We start from the raw sequence: 25,974 nt of genomic DNA on the forward strand, positions 1-25,974 counted from the left end.
AACATATTAAACACCTTCTTCTCCACGGTATTCACGGTGGAAAATGAAATGCTAGGTGAAATCCCAAGAAACAATGAAAACCCTATATTAAGGGTCACCAATCTAACCCAAGAAGAGGTGCAAAATCGGCTAAATAAGATTAAAATAGATAAATCTCCGGGTCCGGATGGCATACACCCACGAGTACTAAGAGAACTAAGTAATGTAATAGATAAACCATTATTTCTTATTTTTAGGGACTCTATAGCGACAGGATCTGTTCCGCAGGACTGGCGCATAGCAAATGTGGTGCCAATATTCAAAAAGGGCTCTAAAAGTGAACCTGGAAATTATAGGCCAGTAAGTCTAACCTCTATTGTTGGTAAAATATTTGAAGGGTTTCTGAGGGATGTTATTCTGGATTATCTCAATGAGAATAACTGTGTAACTCCATATCAGCATGGGTTTATGAGAAATCGCTCCTGTCAAACCAATCTAATCAGTTTTTATGAAGAGGTAAGCTATAGGCTGGACCACGGTGAGTCATTGGACGTGGTATATCTCGATTTTTCCAAAGCGTTTGATACCGTGCCGCACAAGAGGTTGGTACACAAAATGAGAATGCTTGGTCTGGGGGAAAATGTGTGTAAATGGGTTAGTAACTGGCTTAGTGATAGAAAGCAGAGGGTGGTTATAAATGGTATAGTCTCTAACTGGGTCGCTGTGACCAGTGGGGTACCGCAGGGGTCAGTATTGGGACCTGTTCTCTTCAACATATTCATTAATGATCTGGTAGAAGGTTTACACAGTAAAATATCGATATTTGCAGATGATACAAAACTATGTAAAGCAGTTAATACAAGAGAAGATAGTATTCTGCTACAGATGGATCTGGATAAGTTGGAAACTTGGGCTGAAAGGTGGCAGATGAGGTTTAACAATGATAAATGTAAGGTTATACACATGGGAAGAAGGAATCAATATCACCATTACACACTGAATGGGAAACCACTGGGTAAATCTGACAGGGAGAAGGACTTGGGGATCCTAGTTACTGATAAACTTACCTGGAGCAGCCAGTGCCAGGCAGCAGCTGCCAAGGCAAACAGGATCATGGGGTGCATTAAAAGAGGTCTGGATACACATGATGAGAGCATTATACTGCCTCTGTACAAATCCCTAGTTAGACCGCACATGGAGTACTGTGTCCAGTTTTGGACACCGGTGCTCATGAAGGATATAATGGAACTAGAGAGAGTACAAAGGAGGGCAACAAAATTAATAAAGGGGATGGGAGAACTACAATACCCAGATAGATTAGCGAAATTAGGATTATTTAGTCTAGAAAAAAGACGACTGAGGGGCGATCTAATAACCATGTATAAGTATATAAGGGGACAATACAAATATCTCGCTGAGGATCTGTTTATACCAAGGAAGGTGACGGGCACAAGGGGGCATTCTTTGCGTCTGGAGGAGAGAAGGTTTTTCCACCAACATAGAAGAGGATTCTTTACTGTTAGGGCAGTGAGAATCTGGAATTGCTTGCCTGAGGAGGTGGTGATGGCGAACTCAGTCGAGGGGTTCAAGAGAGGCCTGGATGTCTTCCTGGAGCAGAACAATATTGTATCATACAATTATTAGGTTCTGTAGAAGGACGTAGATCTGGGGATTTATTATGATGGAATATAGGCTGAACTGGATGGACAAATGTCTTTTTTCGGCCTTACTAACTATGTTACTATGTTACTATGTTACTTTAAGAACAGTTTTAGACTAATTTGAGGGTGCTGAATTCAAATCTGATCTTATAATTTCTCTATCACATAACATTTTTTACGCTATAGGTATATAGCCCATTTTCATGAATTTCATGATAAATATAAGTAGTGTATGAAAAGTGCCAGTTTATACGGTTCACTAAGGTAAATTTAGTTTTCATTTAGTCTCCCAATAAATGTGAGAATATCTTTGCTTTCTTTGAACATGCAGAATTCTCATTTGTGATAAGAAAGTAAGCAAACAGTTTTCAACATACACAACAGTCGTGTGCAGGTACTGTTTTATTTATTGAAATTTTCAATGAATTTTGATATTTATTGCTTTTTTCCTGCTGTTTTTCGTTTTTTTTGTTTGTGAATCAATACCTAAGGTGTGGGGGGGACATAAATTCAATGAACAACTCAGGTATCTAACAACTTTTATCTTGTATTTCTCTGCAGGATGTTGTGCTGATCTAACAATGGCCTCTACATCTTGCAGAAGACAGTGCTCAAATGATCCAAATATTTTTTGTTACATCTGTGGAAACTTTACTGTGAAGACTCAGCAGCGCAACATTACTGACTTTGTTAAGAGGGTGTATTTTGCGTATTTCAAAGTAAAAGTTGGAGACCAAGACAAGCATTGGGCTCCTCACAAAGTGTGCAAAACCTGTATTGAGAGCTTCAGATCATGGTCTCAAGGAAAGAATGCTAAACTTCAGTTTGGAGTTCCTATGGTTTGGAGAGAACCAAACAATCATTTAGAAGACTGCTATTTCTGCCTTGTCGATGTAAAAGGTTTCAATAAGAAAAGCAAGCAATATTTGCAATACCCGAGTATCCCTTCAGCTATTCGACCAGTTGCCCATAGTGAAGACATACCAGAACCCTCCTCACATTGTTATACTGATGAAGAAGACAGTCCAGATATTTTTCAGCCATGCGATGAAGATTGTGACAAACCAATTCTGTTTATTCGGTCTGCTTTGAATGATCTGGTTTAAGATCTTTATCTACCAAAAGAGTCTGCTGAACTATTTGCTTCAAGACTACAAGAGAATCGAATGTTGAAACCCGATACAAGTGTCTCAGTTTATCGTAACAGGGAAAAATATTTAGAATTGAGAGTCCTCAGTGGTTGATACTAGAGACCTATGTAGTCTGGAAAGCTTGCAATTTGTTACCATCTTTTCAGTTAGCCATTAAAAGGTATCAATCACTGAGGACTCTCAATTCTAAATATTTTTCTATCTACTGGCTAACACGGTACCAAGATATATTTCTTTCCTGTATCGTAACAGGGATGCAGATCTGTGTAAGTACTTCAATTCAGATGGCCAGCTTGTCTATTATATTGATGTTGAAGGGCTACTTCTCTTTATGGGACTTCCAGCATATGATTCAAGGGATTGGATGCTTTTTATTGATAGTTTCAAAAGAAGTTTAAAATGTGTTCTGTTACCCAATGGAAATAAGTATGGCTCTGTACCAATAGGTCATTCTGTAAAACGTAAAGAAGAATATAAAAACATCAAGATTGTTCTAGAGAGGTTACAATATAATGATCATGGGTGGTTAATTTGTGTTGATTTGAAAATGGTTAACTTTCTTTTGGGTCTGGAAGGAGGGTACACAAAACACCCTTGTTTTCTGTGCTACTGGGACAGTAGAGCTACAGCAGAGCATTGGGTGAAAACTGAATGGCCTCAGCGTCAGAGTTTGGCATCTGGCGATAAGAATGTCATCCATGATCCTCTAGTGGATAGGAAGAACATTGTCTTTCCTCCCTTACACATAAAACTTGGCTTGATGAAGCAGTTCGTCAAAGCTCTCAATCACAGTGGAGAATGCTTTAACTATATATGTTCAACTTTTCCTGGTCTTAGTGAAGAGAAGAAAAAGGCTGGAATATTTGATGGACCTCAAGAACAATTATGAGATACACAAATTTTATCACATCAATGAATGAGACAGAAGAAAGCTTTGAATGCATTTTGTAATGTGGTGCAGAATTTTCTAAGGAATAAGAAAGCAGACAACTATGAAGAGATTGAGGAAGAGCTACTAATGAGTCTGCGAAATCTTGGTTGTAGAATGAGTATCAAGATTCACTATTTACACAGCCATTTGGACTTTTTTCCAGAGAACGTTGGGGATGGGAGCAAGGAACAAGGGGAGCTTTTTCATGAGGACATTAAAACAATCGAAGAATGGTATCAAGGCCGGTGGGACTCACATATGATGGCTGACTATTGCTGGAGCTTGATGAGAGACAACCCAGAAGCCGTACATCACAGATCAGCCAAGAAAGGAAAGTTCAAATAACTGCCATTTGCCATTCATCTGTGTGCCATATACTGTATATGTGTTTTTATATTTTGTAGTTTAATTCTGTAAGTATGTTTGCTTTGCTGTACATAGACTTTGTAATCTTTGTTATCATAAAACATTAGATAGGAGTAATTTTCATCAAAAATTGAAAATATCTTGAAATCCTGATGTGATAGCCAAAAACAAAGTTCATATTCGTAATCAGCAGCCAAAATTGACTTAAAATATGTTTTAAAACCTTTTGCCAGAAAATTGCGTTGACCAGTGTAATTTAGAACTCAATCATAGTCTTCCTGTGGAAAAAGAAACAGGGAAACACCAAGCGCGTTAGGGTCTTATCTGATGAGCAAATTTGTATAGGTGAGAGGCAAATAACTGCTCACTTTTTGAAGTTGTTTAACCCACGACAAAGGATTAACAGCTGCTGCAATACCCTTAGGTTGGAAGATGCTGTCTTTTAGAGCAAGTAGATGGAGGATAAGGGTGGTAGTCTGCCCTGCTGATATGATTCAAGAAATCCAGAAGACGTCTAGGATTGACCAGGAAGTTTGTTCTCAAAGCATTTTGAATTTGGAGCAACTATATAGTTGTTCTACTGATGAAGAAGTTGGTCCAACTTCGAAAAGCATTGAGAATGCCTAAACCACATGGTAAACCCTGTACAACATCTTCTGGATTTTTTATTACACACTAATGCCAGTGTTATGAACAGGTGATTCAGAACCACAATGGACCTAGTGGTTAAGAGCACACAAAGTGACCTGATAGTTACTAACATAGGACGAGCTCTGAGACGTGGGAACTCTGCTGACCGCAATCCCTAATCCTATCAAACCACACTAGAGGTAGCCGTGGATTGCGCCTAACGCTCCCTATGCAACTCGGCACAGCCTGAGAAACTAGCTAGCCCTGAAGATAGAAAAATAAGCCTACCTTGCCTCAGAGAAATTCCCCAAAGGAAAAGGCAGCCCCCCACATATAATGACTGTGAGTAAAGATGAAAATACAAACACAGAGATGAAAGAGATTTTAGCAAAGTGAGGCCCGACTTACTGAATAGACCGAGGATAGTAAAGATAGCTTTGCGGTCAGCACAAAAACCTACAACCACGCAGAGGGGCAAAAAGACCCTCCGCACCGACTAACGGTATGGAGGTGCTCCCTCTGCGTCTCAGAGCTTCCAGCAAGCAAGAAAAACCAATATAGCAAGCTGGACAGAAAATATAGCAAACAAAAGTAACACAAGCAAAACTTAGCTTATGCAGGGCAGACAGGCCACAAGAACGATCCAGGAGAAAGCAAGACCAATACTGGAACATTGACTGGAGGCCAGGAACAAAGAACTAGGTGGAGTTAAATAGAGCAGCACCTAACGACTTAACCTCGTCACCTGAGGAAGGAAACTCAGAAGCCGCGGCCTCACTCACATCCACCAGAGGAAGCTCATAGACAGAACCAGCCGAAGTACCACTCATGACCACAGGAGGGAGCTTGACCACAGAATTCACAACATGCCAGTATCTAACATGGCTATGGCATTACCGTGTATGGTGGGCAATCCCCGCATGTTCATTGGCTGTTTAGGTGCCAAACATGTAGGGTGGGGACTCAACCATGGCACTTGAGCATCCACGATACTCGATCGAGTACTGAGCTTGTCCGAGTACCTCAATGCTTCATTGATTATCAAGCAGTGGCGAGTACGGTCGGTCATCACTACTAAATAATAATTCTTATTGCTTGTGTCCCAACCACATATTTACAAAATAAGTTGTGCAAAATCTACACCCTACATAGCTATAAATACATCACAAAGCTGGATGTTAGGGCTAGCGGAACAAACCAAATAATACAAAGGGAGATATGAGGTGCGTTTGCAGCCTGTGGTCCACCATGCAGAGATGGAACCTGCTGCTGAGTAATGGCGGCACTCTATGGAGGTATTACACCAAAGAACACATGGGTTAACATCAACCGGTGCGAACAGATGCGAACTCTGTTACTTCACAGAGCTGCAGAGCACAATAGAACGCTGCACTCTGTTAGCTGACACAGAGTGCAGCAGAGTTGGATCTAGTGGGATCCCTAACGCTCACCCCCACTACACTGGTGGTTGAACCTGCTCTGTCACTCAGTGGCTTATGAGCCCATGCCTGAGGAAACCCGGAGACAGATTCTGGATTCAAGCGGGAATTCCCACCCTACTCTGACAAAGGTTTTGTGCCAAGATTATTAATGCGGACGTGACTGCGAACCGCTAACGAAAAACAATAGCGCACGGAGTGTGCGCAGCGCCGCCCTGGCGGACGCCACTAACCACCCTGACTAGGGCCTGGAAAGCACACTGGCGGTCACTGCTAAATGATGCTGCAAGAATGTGCTAATGTGCAGGATAGCACTGTCTGGCGCTAGATTACACCACCATTCGTGAGCACTCAACATCACTAGCAATGGGTATGATTAGGAGCATTTACCAGACCAAGCATACATCCACACAAACATGATATCAGGCTTATACTAGCGCATGGCCGAGTGGCCATGCGAGCCTTTCATAGATGTAGCCTTCCAGGACCTTCCTAGTGATCCAATCGGAGCCCTACAGGACCTGAGCATGTGACCTCCGACCTCCAATGAGAGGTCGTCCCACGGGCATTCTCAGTAGATGAAAAGCAGGACTTTCTATCCCTGGAACGTCTGCTCACCGCTAATCAATGCTGGTTACAAAGGCTGAACCTTGGGCGGCAGCTGTAACCAGCCGCACAGTATCAGCTTGAGCCAGACGCTGGGACTGACGTCTCTGCTGAGCAGACTCTATTGCGGCTGGGGAAGAATGAGAAACCACAGAGGACATGGTTTGAGATTCCCCCTGTGCAGCGGCAGGAACTCGATACCTAACACTGGATTGATGCAAAAATATATTTTATTAGTTTTTTCACTGCCAAAAAGTAAATTCAAGAATTCTGTGTACTCCTTAAGAGCTAGTCATTAATAGGTTAAGCAACTTGTTTTCGTTACATTTTAACATATGACTATCTTTCAAATTCCAATTAAATGTAGGATCATATGATTCTCTAAAGCAAGATAAGAACTCATGTTATGATAAGTAAATGTAATCTTTACCAACATGCTTTTTTAATCCATTCTTACTGATTATATAAGACCTCGAGCACCAGTGCAAAAAAATGTCACCAGTCCGTAATACAAGATTAGACAATGGATTCCAGCACCTGTAAGCGCTACCATGAAGATGAATTTGATTCCAGAGAAAGTCTGGAGTATTATTTTTCAGATAAACCTGAAATGGTCTTTCGAGAGGATTCCTTGATATTTCCCATTGAAAATCTTACAAAAACGTTCACTGAGGGTATGTATCTAACTCTTTGTGAGTTTAATTAGTTTAATCAGATACAAAATAATCTTCTTGGTTATATGGGTTTGGGTAATAAAAGAGGTAAAACACACTGCTCCAGGCATATCCTCCAAATAGAGCATAGCAAAGCTCTAGTTATTACAAACAATTAAGAATATAGAGGCTTTAGGGTTAATAGTGTCAGTGTTCTCCCCTCCATGTTCCCCAGCACTTTAGAAAACACAGTGATTGTGATAAAATGATCATTTAAAAATTAAAATTTCCGCTGGTACATTCACATGTGCAAATTTTCAGATGCAAATTTTGTTGAACATCCAGAGAAAATCCAAAACAAAGTTTTCAGGTGTTTCATATGGACTTCTGTGGATTTGGTTGTAGATACAGTCTTCCCTTGAATTTGCACTATAAATTAAAAATCTGCTGTAAAATTCTGTACTGAAGGTCAATTTTTGCACTTAATGGTATTTGATTCATGTCTATAAGGCAGGGGTCCCCAACCTTTCTTACCTTGAGAGCCACATTCTGCTATGAAAGTTGGTCGAGAGCCACAATGCAGATAAAGGCGGCGCCCGGGGGAATGAGGGGGATGATGGATGGCAGCGAGGCGCTTGAGTCAGGGGGAGAAAACATACCTCCCTGACTCAATACAGGTATGGCACGCAATTATATTTGTATGGGCTGTTTTCCACTTGCGAGATACACGTCCGTGTCTCGCATGTGGAAATGAAGCTCTGGCGCTGGCACTCCAGAGCGGAGCGTGCGGCTCCATGTGTTGCTATGCGGCCGCACGCTCCCCTCTGGAGTGCCGGCGCCAGAGCTTCGTTTCCACATGCGAGACACGGACGTGTATCTCGCAAGTGGAAAACAGCCCTATTTCTGCATTACTTGTGATAAAAAAAAAACATAAGAGCCACCTTCAGAGAATGCAGCCTTAGTGCTGCTGAAGGTGGCTCTTTTACCAATAGGTAATGGGGGGTGACAGGTTATCTTTAAAATGCTTGTTAGGACGCTTATATATACTTATGCTAAGTGCTTTACTTGGACTAGCCTGCCCTTCTATCCGGATTCCGCAATCAGCGACCGCATTCACTCCTGCGCAGAGGCGCGGCTCACTGTGCTCTATAGAAGCCGCAGTAACCAAAGTCTTGCGAGATTTGTGAAGTCTCGCGAGACTTTGTGCGACTTTAACAGATCACAGTGACCCGCTCCACTGCGCAGGAGTGAATGCGGTCGCTGACGCTGGAGGAGCGGCAAATTACGTGGCAGGTATTGCAAGCGGCGGGGCGGCTCCTTTCACACAGAGCAGGAGCAGGTGGCGGGTGGGTATTACAGGCAGGGGGGCGGGTAATACAGCCGGCGGGGCGGCTCCTTTCACACATAGCAGGAGCAGGTGGTGGGCGGGTATTACAGGCAGGGGGCGGGTAATACAGCCGGCGGGGCGGCTCCTTTCACACATAGCAGGAGCAGGTGGTGGGCGGGTATTACAGGCAGGGGGGCGGGTAATACAGCCGGCGGGGCAGCTCCTTTCCCACATAGCAGGAGCATGTGGCGGGCGGGTATTACAGGCAGCGGGGCGGGTAATACAGCCGGCAGGGCAGCTCCTTGGGGACTTTTTTCAGTGACCGTCGGCGAGCCACATGCCTGGAGCAGGCGAGCCACATGTGGCTCGCGAGCTACGGGTTGGGGACCCCTGCTATAAGGCATCTTGAAAACTTATCTTAGACATCCTATTACTTTGAATGAGTAATTTGTACTTCAATAACCATTGCTTTAATTTTATACTTTAAATCAATGGTACACATGAAAATACAGCAGACTCAATGTCTCCTATGTGATTTACATACACAAGTACCATTGTCTCCTATGTGCCATATACGGCTGTCTCATTGTCTCCTGCGTGATGCACAAACACAAATTCCAGTGTCTCCTGTTGTGAATTCTGTGGCTGAATTCACTCCTGTGGTCACAAGTGGTACTGCAGCTTCTGAGCTTCCTCCCTCAGGTGTTCTGGTGAGCTCGTTAACTGCTTCATTACTTAACTCCGCCTGATGCTGCTATCCTTGCTCCTTGTCAATGTTTCAGTGTTGGATCTGAGCTTCTCCTGATTGTTCCTGTGACCTGCTGCTCTGTATAGCTAAGTGCTTTTTGTTTTTTTGTTGCTTTTTTTCTGTCCAGCTTGTCTTTTGTTTTGCTGGAAGCTCTGAGACGCAAAGGGTGTACCGCCGTGCCGTTAGTTCGGCACGGTGGGTTTTTTTTTGCCCCCTTTGCGTGGTTTTGCTTTAGGGTTTTTTGTAGACTGCAAAGTTCGCTTTACTGTCCTCGCTCTGTCCTAGAATATCGGGCCCCACTTTGCTGAATCTATTTCATCCCTACGTTTTGTCTTTTCATCTTACTCACAGTCATTATATGTGGGGGGCTGCCTTTTCCTTTGGGGAATTTCTCTGGGGCAAGTCAGGCCTATTTTTCTATCTTCAGGCTAGCTAGTTTCTTAGGCTGTGCCGAGTTGCCTAGGTAGTTGTTAGGCGCAATCCACAGCCGCTTTTAGTTGTGTTTAGGATAGGATCAGGTGTGCAGTCTACAGAGTTTCCACGTCTCAGAGCTCGTTCTTGTATTTTTGGGTATTTGTCAGATCACTGTGTGCGCTCTGATCGCTAAGCACACTGTGTTTCTGGATTGCCTTCATAACACCTGTCATTAGCAAACATAACAGTACAAGGAGCCAAACTAATGATTCTCAATAGAGGGAAAGAAAAAGTTCTGACATCATTTTTTTTTTTTTCTTCTGCTCTGTGTTCACTTTTTTTTTCCCCTAGACATTTGGGTGATTCTGGACACAGGTGTGGACATGGATATTCAGGGTCTGTGCTCTTCAATGGATAATCTCGTTATAAATGTACAAAAAATTCAAGATACTATTGATCAGAAATCTATGTTAGAACCAAGAATTCCTATTCCTGATTTGTTTTTTGGAGATAGAACTAAGTTTCTAAGTTTCAAAAATAATTGTAAGCTATTTCTGGCCTTGAAACCTCATTCTTCTGGTAATCCTATTCAACAGGTTTTGATTATTATTTCTTTTTTGCGCGGCGACCCTCAAGACTGGGCATTTTCTCTTTCGCCAGGAGACCCTGCATTGAGTAGTGTCGATGCGTTTTTCCTGGCGCTCGGATTGCTGTACGATGAGCCTAATTCAGTGGATCAGGCTGAGAAAAATTTGCTGGCTTTGTGCCAGGGTCAGGATGATATAGAAGTATATTGTCAGAAATTTAGGAAATGGTCAGTACTCACTCAGTGGAATGAATCTGCGCTGGCAGCTTTGTTCAGAAAGGGTCTCTCTGAGGCTCTTAAGGATGTCATGGTGGGATTTCCTATGCCTGCTGGTTTGAATGAGTCTTTGTCTTTGGCCATTCAGATCGGTCGACGCTTGCGCGAGCGTAAATCTGTGCACCATTTGGCGGTACTGCCTGAGGTTAAACCTGAGCCTATGCAGTGCGATAGGACTATGACTAGAGTTGAACGGCAGGAATACAGACGTCTGAATGGTCTGTGTTTCTACTGTGGTGATTCCACTCATGCTATTTCTGATTGTCCTAAGCGCACTAAGCGGTCCGCTAGGTCTGCCGTCATTGGTACTGTACAGTCCAAATTCCTTCTGTCCATTACCTTGATATGCTCTTTGTCGTCGTTTTCTGTCATGGCGTTTGTGGATTCGGGCGCTGCCCTGAATCTGATGGATTTGGATTATGCTAAACGTTGTGGGTTTTTCTTGGAGCCTTTGCGGTGTCCTATTCCATTGAGAGGAATTGATGCTACACCTTTGGCCAAGAATAAACCTCAATACTGGGCCCAGCTGACCATGTGCATGGCTCCTGCACATCAGGAAGTTATTCGCTTTCTGGTGTTGCATAATCTGCATGATGTGGTCGTGTTGGGGTTGCCATGGCTACAAACCCATAATCCAGTATTGGATTGGAATTCCATGTCGGTATCCAGCTGGGGTTGTCAGGGGGTACATGGTGATGTTCCATTTTTGTCGATTTCGTCATCCACCCCTTCTGAGGTCCCAGAGTTCTTGTCTGATTATCAGGATGTATTTGAAGAGCCCAAGTCCGATGCTCTACCTCCGCATAGGGATTGTGATTGTGCTATCAATTTGATTCCTGGTAGTAAATTCCCTAAAGGTCGATTATTTAATTTATCTGTGCCCGAACACGCCGCTATGCGCAGTTATGTGAAGGAATCCCTGGAGAAGGGACATATTCGCCCATCGTCATCACCACTGGGAGCAGGGTTCTTCTTTGTAGCCAAGAAGGATGGTTCGCTGAGACCGTGTATTGATTACCGCCTTCTTAATAAGATCACTGTTAAATTTCAGTATCCCTTGCCATTGTTATCTGACTTGTTTGCTCGGATTAAGGGGGCTAGTTGGTTCACTAAGATAGATCTTCGTGGTGCGTATAATCTGCTGAGAATCAGGCAAGGAGATGAATGGAAAACTGCATTCAATACGCCCGAGGGTCATTTTGAGTATCTAGTGATGCCGTTCGGACTTGCCAATGCTCCATCTGTGTTTCAGTCTTTTATGCATGACATCTTCCGTGAGTATCTGGATAAATTCCTGATTGTTTACTTGGATGACATTTTGATCTTCTCAGATGATTGGGAGTCTCATGTGAAGCAGGTCAGAATGGTTTTTCAGGTCCTGCGTGCTAACTCTTTGTTTGTGAAGGGATCAAAGTGTCTCTTCGGTGTGCAGAAAGTTTCATTTTTGGGGTTCATCTTTACCCCTTCTACTATCGAGATGGATCCAGTTAAGGTCCAAGCCATCCAGGATTGGATTCAGCCGACATCTCTGAAAAGTCTGCAAAAGTTCCTGGGCTTTGCTAATTTTTATCGTCGCTTCATCTGTAATTTTTCTAGCATTGCCAAACCATTGACCGATTTGACCAAGAAGGGTGCTGATTTGGTTAATTGGTCTTCTGCTGCTGTGGAAGCTTTTCAGGAGTTGAAGCGTCGTTTTTGTTCTGCCCCTGTGTTGTGTCAGCCAGATGTTTCTCTTCCGTTCCAGGTCGAGGTTGATGCTTCTGAGATTGGAGCAGGGGCGGTTTTGTCACAGAGAGGTTCTGATTGCTCAGTGATGAAACCATGTGCTTTCTTTTCCAGGAAGTTTTCGCCCGCTGAGCGTAATTATGATGTGGGCAATCGAGAGTTATGGCGCGCGAATTTTTGCCTGTAGGACATTATTGCAAGAGAGCTTGGCTGAGTAGATTACACAAGAAGGAAAACACACAGCAAGTCAGCAGGATCTAGGAGCAACATGGCAGATGTGACAACCTACATGGTGAGCTGCAGCCTATGCTACATGTTCACAGATCGACCAGAAGAAGAATCCAATTTCACCTGTCAGAAGTGTAGACTAGTGGCCCTTTTAGAAGAAAAGGTGCGGGGTCTGGAAGAAAGAATAGCAACTTTGAAACTCATCAAAGAGAATGAAGACTTTCTAGACAGAACAGAAGCATCTCTACTGGTCACAGAAGGTGAAAAAAGTGTCAGAGAACCTCCAAAAGCAGATGAGTGGAAGCATGTGACCAAAAGAAGCAAGAAGACCATGGAGAAATCACCAACCACACAACTGAAGAACCGATATCAAATCTTTGTAGAGGATGAAGATGGCACACCTAAGAATGAAGCAATACCAGCAAGCAAAAAAGAAAAGGGCAGACAGCAACAAGTGACAGCAAAAAGTACAGCCAAGAAGCAACGAAGAGTGGTGGTGGTGGGAGACTCACTACTGAGAGGCACCGAAGCAGCCATCTGCAGACCGGACATAACTGCAAGAGAAGTATGCTGCCTTCCAGGTGCAATGATCAAGGATGTGACCGATAGGATACCAAAGCTCTTCAACTCCAAGGATGTCCACCCATTTCTTCTGATACATGTTGGCACCAATGACACGGCAAGGAAGGACCTACCGACAATCTGCAAGGACTTTGAAGAGTTGGGGAAGAAAGTAAAGGAACTGGATGCACAGGTAGTTTTTTCTTCTATCCTTCCAGTAGACGGGCATGGCACCAGGAGATGGAACAGGATCCTTGATGCAAACAACTGGCTAAGACGATGGTGCAGACAACAAGGATTTGGATTCCTGGACCACGGTGTGAATTACTGGTATGATGGACTCCTCGCCAGAGACGGACTACACCTCAACAAACCTGGGAAACACACATTCGCCAGAAGACTCGCTACACTCATCAGGAGGGCGTTAAACTAGAAGAAGAGGGGACGGGAAGAAAAACATTAGACTCGAACAAAGACGACCCAGGAAAACATACTCAGAAGGGAGGTAAGAACATTTCTAAAACAATCCACAGTGAGGAGATTGGAACAAAACAAAATCCTCTAAACTGCATGCTCGCAAACGCCAGAAGCCTGACAAACAAGATGGAAGAACTAGAAGCAGAAATATCTACAGGTAATTTTGACATAGTGGGAATAACCGAGACATGGTTAGATGAAAGCTATGACTGGGCAGTTAACTTACAGGGTTACAGTCTGTTTAGAAAGGATCGTAAAAATCGGAGAGGAGGAGGGGTTTGTCTCTATGTAAAGTCTTGTCTAAAGTCCACTTTAAGGGAGGATATTAGCGAAGGGAATGAGGATGTCGAGTCCATATGGGTTGAAATTCATGGAGGGAAAAATGGTAACAAAATTCTCATTGGGGTCTGTTACAAACCCCCAAATATAACAGAAAGCATGGAAAGTCTACTTCTAAAGCAGATAGATGAAGCTGCAACCCATAATGAGGTCCTGGTTATGGGGGACTTTAACTACCCGGATATTAACTGGGAAACAGAAACCTGTGAAACCCATAAAGGCAACAGGTTTCTGCTAATAACCAAGAAAAATTATCTTTCACAATTGGTGCAGAATCCAACCAGAGGAGCAGCACTTTTAGACCTAATACTATCTAATAGACCTGACAGAATAACAAATCTGCAGGTGGTTGGGCATCTAGGAAACAGCGACCACAATATTGTGCAGTTTCACCTGTCTTTCACTAGGGGGACTTGTCAGGGAGTCACAAAAACATTGAACTTTAGGAAGGCAAAGTTTGAACAGCTTAGAGATGCCCTTAATCTGGTAGACTGGGACAATATCCTCAGAAATGAGAATACAGATAATAAATGGGAAATGTTTAAGAACATCCTAAATAGGCAGTGTAAGCAGTTTATACCTTGTGGGAATAAAAGGACTAGAAATAGGAAAAACCCAATGTGGCTAAACAAAGAAGTAAGACAGGCAATTAACAGTAAAAAGAAAGCATTTGCACTACTAAAGCAGGATGGCACCATTGAAGCTCTAAAAAACTATAGGGAGAAAAATACTTTATCTAAAAAACTAATTAAAGCTGCCAAAAAGGAAACAGAGAAGCACATTGCTAAGGAGAGTAAAACTAATCCCAAACTGTTCTTCAACTATATCAATAGTAAAAGAATAAAAACTGAAAATGTAGGCCCCTTAAAAAATAGTGAGGAAAGAATGGTTGTAGATGACGAGGAAAAAGCTAACATATTAAACACCTTCTTCTCCACGGTATTCACGGTGGAAAATGAAATGCTAGGTGAAATCCCAAGAAACAATGAAAACCCTATATTAAGGGTCACCAATCTAACCCAAGAAGAGGTGCGAAACCGGCTAAATAAGATTAAAATAGATAAATCTCCGGGTCCGGATGGCATACACCCACGAGTACTAAGAGAACTAAGTAATGTAATAGATAAACCATTATTTCTTATTTTTAGCGACTCTATAGCGACAGGGTCTGTTCCGCAGGACTGGCGCATAGCAAATGTGGTGCCAATATTCAAAAAGGGCTCTAAAAGTGAACCTGGAAATTATAGGCCAGTAAGTCTAACCTCTATTGTTGGTAAAATATTTGAAGGGTTTCTGAGGGATGTTATTCTGGATTATCTCAATGAGAATAACTGTTTAACTCCATATCAGCATGGGTTTATGAGAAATCGCTCCTGTCAAACCAATCTAATCAGTTTTTATGAAGAGGTAAGCTATAGGCTGGACCACGGTGAGTCATTGGACGTGGTATATCTCGATTTTTCCAAAGCGTTTGATACCGTGCCGCACAAGAGGTTGGTACACAAAATGAGAATGCTTGGTCTGGGGGAAAATGTGTGTAAATGGGTTAGTAACTGGCTTAGTGATAGAAAGCAGAGGGTGGTTATAAATGGTATAGTCTCTAACTGGGTCGCTGTGACCAGTGGGGTACCGCAGGGGTCAGTATTGGGACCTGTTCTCTTCAACATATTCATTAATGATCTGGTAGAAGGTTTACACAGTAAAATATCGATATTTGCAGATGATACAAAACTATGTAAAGCAGTTAATACAAGAGAAGATAGTATTCTGCTACAGATGGATCTGGATAAGTTGGAAACTTGGGCTGAAAGGTGGCAGATGAGGTTTAACAATGATAAATGTAAGGTTATACACATGGGAAGAGGGAATCAATATCACCATTACACACTGAACTGGGAAACCACTGGGTAAATCTGACAGGGAGAAGGACTTGGGGATCCTAGTTAATGATAAACTTACCTGGAGCAGCCAGTGCCAGGCAGCAGCTGCCAAGGCAAACAGGATCATGGGGTGCATTAAAAGAGGTCTGGATACACATGATGAGAGCATTATACTGCCTCTGTACAAATCCCTAGTTAGACCGCACATGGAGTACTGTGTCCAGTTTTGGGCACCGGTGCTCAGGAAGGATATAATGGAACTAGAGAGAGTACAAAGGAGGGCAACAAAATTAATAAAGGGGATGGGAGAACTACAATACCCAGATAGATTAGCGAAATTAGGATTATTTAGTCTAGAAAAAGACGACTGAGGGGCGATCTAATAACCATGTATAAGTATATAAGGGGACAATACAAATATCTCGCTGAGGATCTGTTTATACCAAGGAAGGTGACGGGCACAAGGGGGCATTCTTTGCGTCTGGAGGAGAGAAGGTTTTTCCACCAACATAGAAGAGGATTCTTTACTGTTAGGGCAGTGAGAATCTGGAATTGCTTGCCTGAGGAGGTGGTGATGGCGAACTCAGTCGAGGGGTTCAAGAGAGGCCTGGATGTCTTCCTGGAGCAGAACAATATTGTATCATACAATTATTAGGTTCTGTAGAAGGACGTAGATCTGGGTATTTATTATGATGGAATATAGGCTGAACTGGATGGACAAATGTCTTTTTTCGGCCTTACTAACTATGTTACTATGTTACTATGTTACTATGAGTTGCTGGCCATGAAGTGGGCATTCGAGGAGTGGCGTCATTGGCTTGAAGGAGCTAAGCATCGCGTGGTGGTATTGACTGATCATAAGAACTTGACTTATCTCGAGTCTGCCAAGCGCTTGAATCCTAGACAGGCCCGTTGGTCGTTATTTTTTGCCCGCTTCGACTTTGTGATTTCGTACCTTCCAGGCTCTAAAAATGTGAAGGCGGATGCTCTGTCTAGGAGTTTTGTGCCCGACTCTCCGGGTTTATCTGAGCCAGCGGGTATCCTCAAGGAAGGAGTCATTGTGTCTGCCATCTCCCCTGATTTGCGGCGGGTGCTGCAAAAATTTCAGGCGAATAAACCTGATCGTTGTCCAGCAGAGAAACTGTTCGTCCCTGATAGGTGGACTAATAAACTTATCTCTGAACTTCATTGTTCGGTGTTGGCTGGTCATCCTGGAATCTTTGGTACCAGAGAGTTAGTGGCTAGATCCTTCTGGTGGCCATCTCTGTCACGGGATGTACGTACTTTTGTGCAGTCCTGTGGGATTTGTGCTAGGGCTAAGCCCTGCTGTTCTCGTGCCAGTGGGTTGCTTTTGCCCTTGCCGGTCCCAAAGAGGCCTTGGACACATATTTCGATGGATTTCATTTCTGACCTTCCCGTTTCTTAAAAGATGTCAGTCATTTGGGTGGTCTGTGATCGCTTTTCTAAAATGGTCCATCTGGTGCCCTTGGCTAAATTGCCTTCCTCCTCTGATTTGGTACCTTTGTTCTTTCAGCATGTGGTTCGGTTGCATGGCATTCCTGAGAATATTGTTTCTGACAGAGGTTCCCAGTTTGTTTCAAGGTTTTGGCGAGCCTTTTGTGGTAGGATGGGCATTGACCTATCCTTTTCCTCGGCTTTCCATCCTCAGACTAATGGCCAGACCGAACGAACCAATCAGACCTTGGAAACATATCTGAGATGTTTTGTTTCTGCAGACCAGGATGATTGGGTGTCCTTTTTGCCGTTGGCTGAGTTCGCCCTTAATAATCGGGCCAGCTCGGCTACCTTGGTTTCTCCATTTTTTTGCAATTCTGGGTTCCATCCTCGTTTCTCTTCAGGACAGGTTGAGTCTTCGGACTGTCCTGGTGTGGATTCTGTGGTGGATAGGTTGCAGCAGATCTGGACTCAGGTAGTGGACAATTTGATCTTGTCCCAGGAGAAAGCTCAACTTTTCGCTAATCGCAGACGCCGTGTGGGTCCCCGACTTCGTGTTGGGGATCTGGTTTGGTTATCTTCTCGTCATATTCCTATGAAGGTTTCCTCTCCTAAATTTAAACCTCGTTTTATTGGTCCGTATAGGATTTCTGAGGTTCTCAATCCTGTGTCTTTTCGTTTGACCCTCCCAGACTCCTTTTCCATACATAATAGGTCGTTGTTGCGGAGATACGTGGCACCTATGGTTCCATCTGTTGAGCCTCCTGCCCCGGTTTTGGTGGAGGGGGAATTGGAGTATATTGTGGAGAAGATTTTGGATTCTCGTGTTTCTAGACGGAAACTCCAGTATCTGGTTAAATGGAAGGGTTATGCTCAGGAAGATAATTCCTGGGTTTTTGCCTCTGATGTTCATGCTTCCGATCTTGTTTGTGCCTTTCATGCGGCTCATCCTGGTCGGCCTGGGGGCTCTGGTGAGGGTTCGGTGACCCCTCCTCAAGGGGGGGTACTGTTGTGAATTCTGTGGCTGAATTCACTCCTGTGGTCACAAGTGGTACTGCAGCTTCTGAGCTTCCTCCCTCAGGTGTTCTGGTGAGCTCGTTAACTGCTTCATTACTTAACTCCGCCTGATGCTGCTATCCTTGCTCCTTGTCAATGTTTCAGTGTTGGATCTGAGCTTCTCCTGATTGTTCCTGTGACCTGCTGCTCTGTATAGCTAAGTGCTTTTTGTTTTTTTGTTGCTTTTTTTCTGTCCAGCTTGTCTTTTGTTTTGCTGGAAGCTCTGAGACGCAAAGGGTGTACCGCCGTGCCGTTAGTTCGGCACGGTGGTTTTTTTTTTGCCCCCTTTGCGTGGTTTTGCTTTAGGGTTTTTTGTAGACTGCAAAGTTCGCTTTACTGTCCTCGCTCTGTCCTAGAATATCGGGCCCCACTTTGCTGAATCTATTTCATCCCTACGTTTTGTCTTTTCATCTTACTCACAGTCATTATATGTGGGGGGCTGCCTTTTCCTTTGGGGAATTTCTCTGGGGTAAGTCAGGCCTATTTTTCTATCTTCAGGCTAGCTAGTTTCTTAGGCTGTGCCGAGTTGCCTAGGTAGTTGTTAGGCGCAATCCACAGCCGCTTTTAGTTGTGTTTAGGATAGGATCAGGTGTGCAGTCTACATAGTTTCCACGTCTCAGAGCTCGTTCTTGTATTTTTGGGTATTTGTCAGATCACTGTGTGCGCTCTGATCGCTAAGCACACTGTGTTTCTGGATTGCCTTCATAACACCTGTCATTAGCAAACATAACAGTCTCCTATATGATGTATAAAGATGTCTCAGTGTCTCGTATATGATGTATACAATAGTCTCAGTGTCTCCTAAATGATGTATAAAGCTGTCTCATTGTCTCCTTTGTGATGTATACAACAGCCTCAGTGTCTGCTATATGATGTATGAAGCTGTCTCAGTGTCTCTTATGTGAAGTATGTTGCAGAGTCACAGTTTATCTTATGGTTACCATTTTACTGAATTCACACAAGCAAATGATAGAACATTTTTGAATTTGGGCAAATCAGACCTTTTTTGTAAATAATTAATGGTGGTGTTTAAATCTTCTGCTCTGCGAGTTTGACACACAAATTAAAAATGGCAATATTGGGTGCAGCGATAATACATGGCACAGTGACAGATGGAAAAAGATTAATGCTGTTGTGCAAAATATTAAAAGTCTGCACTATGATTAGCATTAGTGTTTACCCCTTCATGCCGCGGCCCTTTTTCATTTTTGTGTTTTCGTTTTTCGCTCCCCTCCTTGCCAGAGCCGTAACTTTTTTATGTTTCTGTCAATATGGCCATGTGAGGGCTTGTTTTTTGCGTGCCGAGCTGACGTTTTTAATGATACTACACTTGTGCAGATATGTTCTTTTGATCGCCCGTTATTGCATTTGAATGCAATGTCGCGGCGACCAAAAAAACGTAATTCTGACGTTTCAAATTTTTTTCTCGCTACGCTGTTTAGCGATCAGGTTAATGCTTTTTTTTACTGATAGATCGGGTGATTCTGAACGCAGCGATACCAAATATGTGTAGGTTTGATTTTTTTTTTTTTTTATTATATTTTGGATGGGGCGAAACAGGGGTTATTTAAACTTTCATATTTTTTTATTTTTTTTCATATTTTTAAAAACATTTTTTTTTACTCTTGCCATGCCTCAATAGCCTCCATGGGAGGCTAGAAGCTGGCACCACTCGATCGGCTCAGCTACATAGCAGCGAACATCAGATCGCTGCTATGTAGCTGAATTGCAGGTGTGCTATGAGCGCCGACCACAGGGGGGTGTTCACAGCAGGCCGGCATCAGTAACCATAGAGGTCTCAAGGACCTCTATGGTTACCATCCTGATGCATCGCCGACCCCCGATCATGTGACGGGGGTCGGCGATGCGCTCATTTCCGGCCGCGCGGCCATTAAATGCCGCTGTCAGCGTTTGACAGCGGCATTTAACAGGTTAATAGCGGTGGGTGAATCGCGATTTCACCCGCCGCTATTGCGCGCACATGTCAGCTGTACAAAACAGCTGACATGTCGCGACTTTGATGTGGGCTCAACGCCGGAGCCCACATCAAAGGGGGAGACACGATATGAGCAGTACATGTACTGCTCATGTCATCAAGGGGTAATTGTTAGTTTGACGTAGAAAAAACAAATCACAATAATGGTTGCAGCAGTCAGACAACGCACAGTGACAGATGCCAAAAAAAGTTATGATGTGACGAACTAAATTTTAACAGTCTGAACTACAAATACAAATGGGGGGTTCAATCTGCTTGTTTGATGCAGAATGTTCTAAAAAGCAATACACAGACTCCGCACATGTGACCTCAGACATATATATCATCATGATCGACTGTGCTATAACTGCTGCTGTAAGTCATTATGGGGAGACCTGCCAGGTGATGTGATCTCTTTTCTCTGTCTTATGCTGTCTGAAATTAACCAAGAACTATTCTGATTTGTAAACTTCAATGAATTTTGTAAAATTTGTATCTATTTCGATTTGTGCAAAATTGATTTTTGCTTCTGTAAGATTTTCATGATGAAGAAAAGATACATTTTGGGTGGCTTTTGCAGCAGAATTATGTACTTGGAAGATTTACCGTGTCGTCTTGTTGGGTTGAGGAAATCTTTCTAACCAAAAGTTCTTCAATATTTAATTTCACCATTCTGCCTGCCCATTGGACAAGTAGTCTCTATTCTGTGGCATCTATCATTTTACATTGTGATGCCGTGATCCCTGCTGCAGCTAGGGGGGTGCTGTGTGTGGTCCTCAGGATATGCATGGAAGCGTATATGTGGTTATAATGATGGTGAAACAGTGACTGGCAGAATTCTAAATGGCTGATATGTGTCGCAGAGGGAATCTGTGCTGTAAGCCTGAAGTAGTGTTGTTGTTCTGGGACCAGTAGTCCCACAAGTGTTTGTATAGTAGTCAAGGGAGGCTTACTGGGCTAGTTCGAGAGCTGGGCGGGTTGAAATAGCTACACAAACCTCCCACCTGTGGGAGTGGTTTCTACTACATAATGTAACCATGGTGTGGTTACATGGTCAGTAGTGGGTCTGAAGACTGGCGTTTTGGGAGATCCTGGGAGTAAGATCGGATCCCTGAACAGCGCACTTAGACCTCTGTGTTGGGAGATTCTGGGAGTAGGATCAGATCCCTGTTAAGCGCACTGAGAGACTGGTGTGTTGGACGGTCCCAGGTTGGGACGGACGTCCTAAATGGCCTGTGTTGGATGTCCTGGGAGTACGATTCCTGAATAACACAACCTGTGTTGGAAGATCCTGGGAGCAGGACTTCCTGAAGAGCACATGGACGGAGTGGATGCAGAGTCTGCAACCGGCATTGCTCTGAGGGAGCTACAGCCCATCTGAGGATCTGGACTAACTGATGTGTGCCTGCCAGACAAGTTGGTGATCCCGGTTCGGCAGTTTCCCTGGAGGAGAGAGGACTGACAGGAGGCCAGCGTGTGGAGCAGGAGCTCCTGGAAGGTAACCCAGAGTATGGGGAACTGTGTGCACTGACAGTGGGTCAGTAATGTACTGTGTGGTCTCCCACGGTAACTGGACGAAGTAATGTCTAGTGTGTTTAGAGACTATGAATCAATGTTGTGTGCGCTATATGAGTAGAGACATTGATACGGCATATGGACACCCCCGGGAACTAGTCAAGGAGGGCTGGATGGTGTAGTGTCTGAACTGTGAGTTAAAGCCTTATAAGAAGTATATAAGTTAAAGCTGCTACTTAATGTCACCTGTTGGTGCCTATTGTGTTCTATGAAATTTATAATGAACTGTGCATAACCCGGTTTATGACTGCATAATAATCCGCATGGACTGTTTTTGTGAGAAAAACGTGCCTGTATGATTGAGTCCCGTTGCTAAGCGAGTGTCCCCCAACCCATGCAGTGAGCGCTATCTCACAACATGTACATGAGTCCTGCTGTTTATTACAGATCCTAAGCCGGCACCGTTGCGACTGCAGTAAATATTTGACACCTATAGAAGCAGCCTTCCGTTTGTGCAGTCAAATTGTGATGAAATTGCAGGAAAAGGTTAACGAAAATGGATTGAAAGTTCTGTTTTGATTTTCCCATTCAGTGTTCAATAACACAATTTGACTATTATTCTAACTTTTCCACCTCAATGTATGTTTCAATATTTCAATTTTTTTTCTGCAGGTCATGTTAAAGGCGATATCTTGATTGACCTCAGTATTGGTTCCATGGTTCATCATCTGTTTGCAGCCTGTGACTTTTTCAAGCACATCATAGTGCTGAAGATGAGAGACAGTTGCATCATGGAGATGAAAAGATGGGTGGACTCACGTACAGGAGCGTTTGATTGGAACCATGCCACACAACTTCATGTAGACAGAGCGGGAAAGAGGTGAAGTATATGTCCTAAAACTTGGAAAACCCTCTGATGTCATGTTTGAGTACAAAAGATATGAAAGCAGTTCTTAGTGTAATATCATAAATATCCATGGTTTACCTGATGGTACAATGATGGTTTGTTCAAACTGAAATTTTAGATCTCGGTAGGAAAGTCTACATTTGTCCAATCAGGACAAAATTCTCAATGTTTGTAGCTGTAGAATAAAAGGCCCTGTTGGAAGGGTACAGTAAGGCTCTGTTCTTTTAATATTTGGGTTAGAGGTATAAATTAGGAACATCCCCAACCTCAGCTTTAATGTATATATCACACGTATTCAGCTGATTCCCTATATAGAGGCAAATGGTTGCAACTTGCCATTGACCAAAGTGCAAAAATTAGTTTTCCAAGGTATAATTTTTGCAGTGATCTTTGTACCAGAAAGACGAATTTTCTGCAGTTTCCTTTTTATTGAAAAAGTTTTGCCAGCATCTAATATATTTAGAGAAAACAATAAAACACTATTTTGGTTTCAGTTAGGAGAATATGGATCTATATCCACCTTTACTGCATTTGAAGGGAACAAAACATTTTTTTATCTATAAACTGGGTAAAAATATAATAAGTTATAACCATAAAACTTAGTGCTTGAGTCTTGGTTGAATTCAAGTATTTTCCCAACTGGAAGCTGATGATCCAACCCTGACCACTGAGCTCTAATATCATCACATCAATATTGACAGTGAGACGATCACTTTCATCACATTTCCCATCTCTTTCAGTGACCAGTTACAGGACAGAGAAGGAAAAGTGCGATCAGCCCTTCAACATGTTGTGAAATGTAACCTTGAGAAAGAAGATATGATGGATCCGATCGTCTTACCACCTGCCGATTGTGTCATCAGTGGTTGGCTCCTAGATTATATCTGCAAAAACCAAGATGACTACATAAGATATCTCAGGAAGTTCTCTTCACTGCTGAAACCTGGAGGACGCATTATATTAATTTCATGTTTAGAGATGTCTGCTTTCATAGTCGGGAAAGACAAATTTCATGCTTTCAGTTTTGATGCTGATTTTGCCAGGAAAGCTCTAGTTGCAGAAGGTTTTATCATTGACCGCTGTGAGGTTAAGAAGAGAACGGTTGTGAGTGACCTTTCTGACTATAAGGGTATGCTATTTATTGCAGCTCACAAAGACAAGTAGGTCTGAGATGTCCCAATTTCATTCTCCATGTCACGTGTTGTATGTGAATCTTAAATTCAATCATCATCCTTAAACTACTGCGTGATACAATTGTAAAAAATCTAATTGATCTGTCAAAACGTGTTAATGATGATCCATTCATGTTTACATTTTCCATGATGGGGTTGGATGTTTAGTAATAAAAGTGTTCACAATAAGACGACGTCCGATTTACCTGTGTGTCCTTTTGAAACAAAACATTTCTCACATTTAGTCTAAACTTTGCAATAATTCACTTATGAACATTGATCATATTGAGTGGGATGTGCCACAAACTAAATGCATAAAAGCATTAACTGAAATCAGAATAAATCACAGTAAGGGTATGTGCACAAGTTGCAGATTTGCCTGTGGAATTTTCTGGGTAGATTCTTCCTCTCTTGGCACAAAATGCAGGTGCATTTTTGATGCCGATTTGTCTGTGTTTTTGTTACCTAAATAAAGCTAACATAGTTAAAAAAAAATAATAATTGAGATGTTTTTTCTAGTCCAACCTCTTCATTTACATACTCCATTGAAGATTAATGTTTACACACACAGATATAGACCCCCAGACGAAGCTTTCCATAGCGAAATGCGCGTCGGGTGTTGTGGATCCCTGGCTGCTGGCTTATACAAGGTAATTAGATTTCATGGTTTGCATTTTTGGGGATTAATTTCTATTGTATATGTCGGCCCTGCTCGTGGTGGTGCTCTGGCATCTTATTTATTTATTAATTTTGAATACACAAATATATACTTATACTATAAAGATAATGCACTTTATATTTATGTGGTGCCAGATCCCTATTGTTTACAGTTTGAGCTGACGGGTCGTATGTACACCATATGTGTTTGTCATTTACTTAGGCTGAACATATATGCATTTATTGTATTTCGTTTTGAATACTGATCATTGCAGCCCTTTATGTACCTGATATACTATGCCACTTTGAAGCCATACCCGCCTTTCCTTTCCTGTATTTGTTTATTCCTTCCCCACTAAATACTATTTTATGTGCTTTAATATCTATGCATTTTTTTTTGTAGTAAAAATAAAGTGTAATATTTTTAAACCAATTTAAAAAAGTGTCAGTTTTGGTGATAACAAACAGATATACAGTAGATAGATCTATAGATAGATAGATAGATACTGTAGATGATAGATAGATAGATACTAGATCTATAGATAAATAGATAAATGATGGATATATATTAAATAGATTATAGATAAATATATAATAGATAGCTAGATAGATCTATAGATAGATATATCTATGTTATTATTATTATTATTATTATTTATTTCTATAGCACCATTGATTCCATGGGGCTGTACATGAGAATTGGTTAAATACAAGTTACAAATATCACTTACAGTAAACAAACTAATAATAACAGACTGATACAGAGGGGCGAGGACCCTGCAGTTGTGGGTTTACATTCTACAGGATGGCAGGGAAGGAAACAATAGTTTGAGAGTTGCAGGAGCTCCGGTGTTGGTGAGGCGGTAGCTTCGGTAGTGGTGAGGAGGCAGCGGGGTCAGTGCAGGCTGTAGGATTTCCTGAAGAGATGGGTTTTTAGGTTTCGTCTGAAGGATCCGAATGTGGTTGGTAATCAGACGTGTTGGGGCAAAGAATTCCAGAGGATGGGGAATATTCGGGAGAAGTCTTGGAGGCGGTTGGGTGAGGAGCAAATAAGTGTGGAGGAGAGAAGGAGGTCTTGGGAGGACAGGAGATTACGTGAGGGGAGATATCGGGAGATTAGTTCAGAGATATATGGAGGAGACAGGATATGGATGGCTTTGTAGGTCAGTATTAGTAATTTGAACTGGATCCGCTGAGGGAATGGGAGCCAGTGAAAAGATTTGCAGAAGGGGGTAACGGAGGAGTAGCGAGGAGAGAGAT

General features: G+C 42.7%; 1 protein-coding gene across 1 annotated transcript; it reads left to right on the plus strand.

Annotated features, from left to right (window-relative positions):
• Positions 1-7,244: 7,244 nt before the first annotated feature.
• On the plus strand, positions 7,245-24,251 carry LOC138652042 (nicotinamide N-methyltransferase-like). The gene is made up of 3 exons (XM_069742757.1): positions 7,245-7,437; positions 22,651-22,858; positions 23,626-24,251. Exons 1-3 carry the CDS (start codon positions 7,287-7,289, stop codon positions 24,047-24,049), a joined length of 783 nt encoding a protein of 260 aa, XP_069598858.1. The 5' UTR covers positions 7,245-7,286; the 3' UTR covers positions 24,050-24,251.
• Positions 24,252-25,974: the final 1,723 nt, after the last annotated feature.

Source organism: Ranitomeya imitator, chromosome 10 (genome assembly GCF_032444005.1).
Source record: "Ranitomeya imitator isolate aRanImi1 chromosome 10, aRanImi1.pri, whole genome shotgun sequence".
Taxonomy (NCBI): domain Eukaryota; kingdom Metazoa; phylum Chordata; class Amphibia; order Anura; family Dendrobatidae; genus Ranitomeya; species Ranitomeya imitator.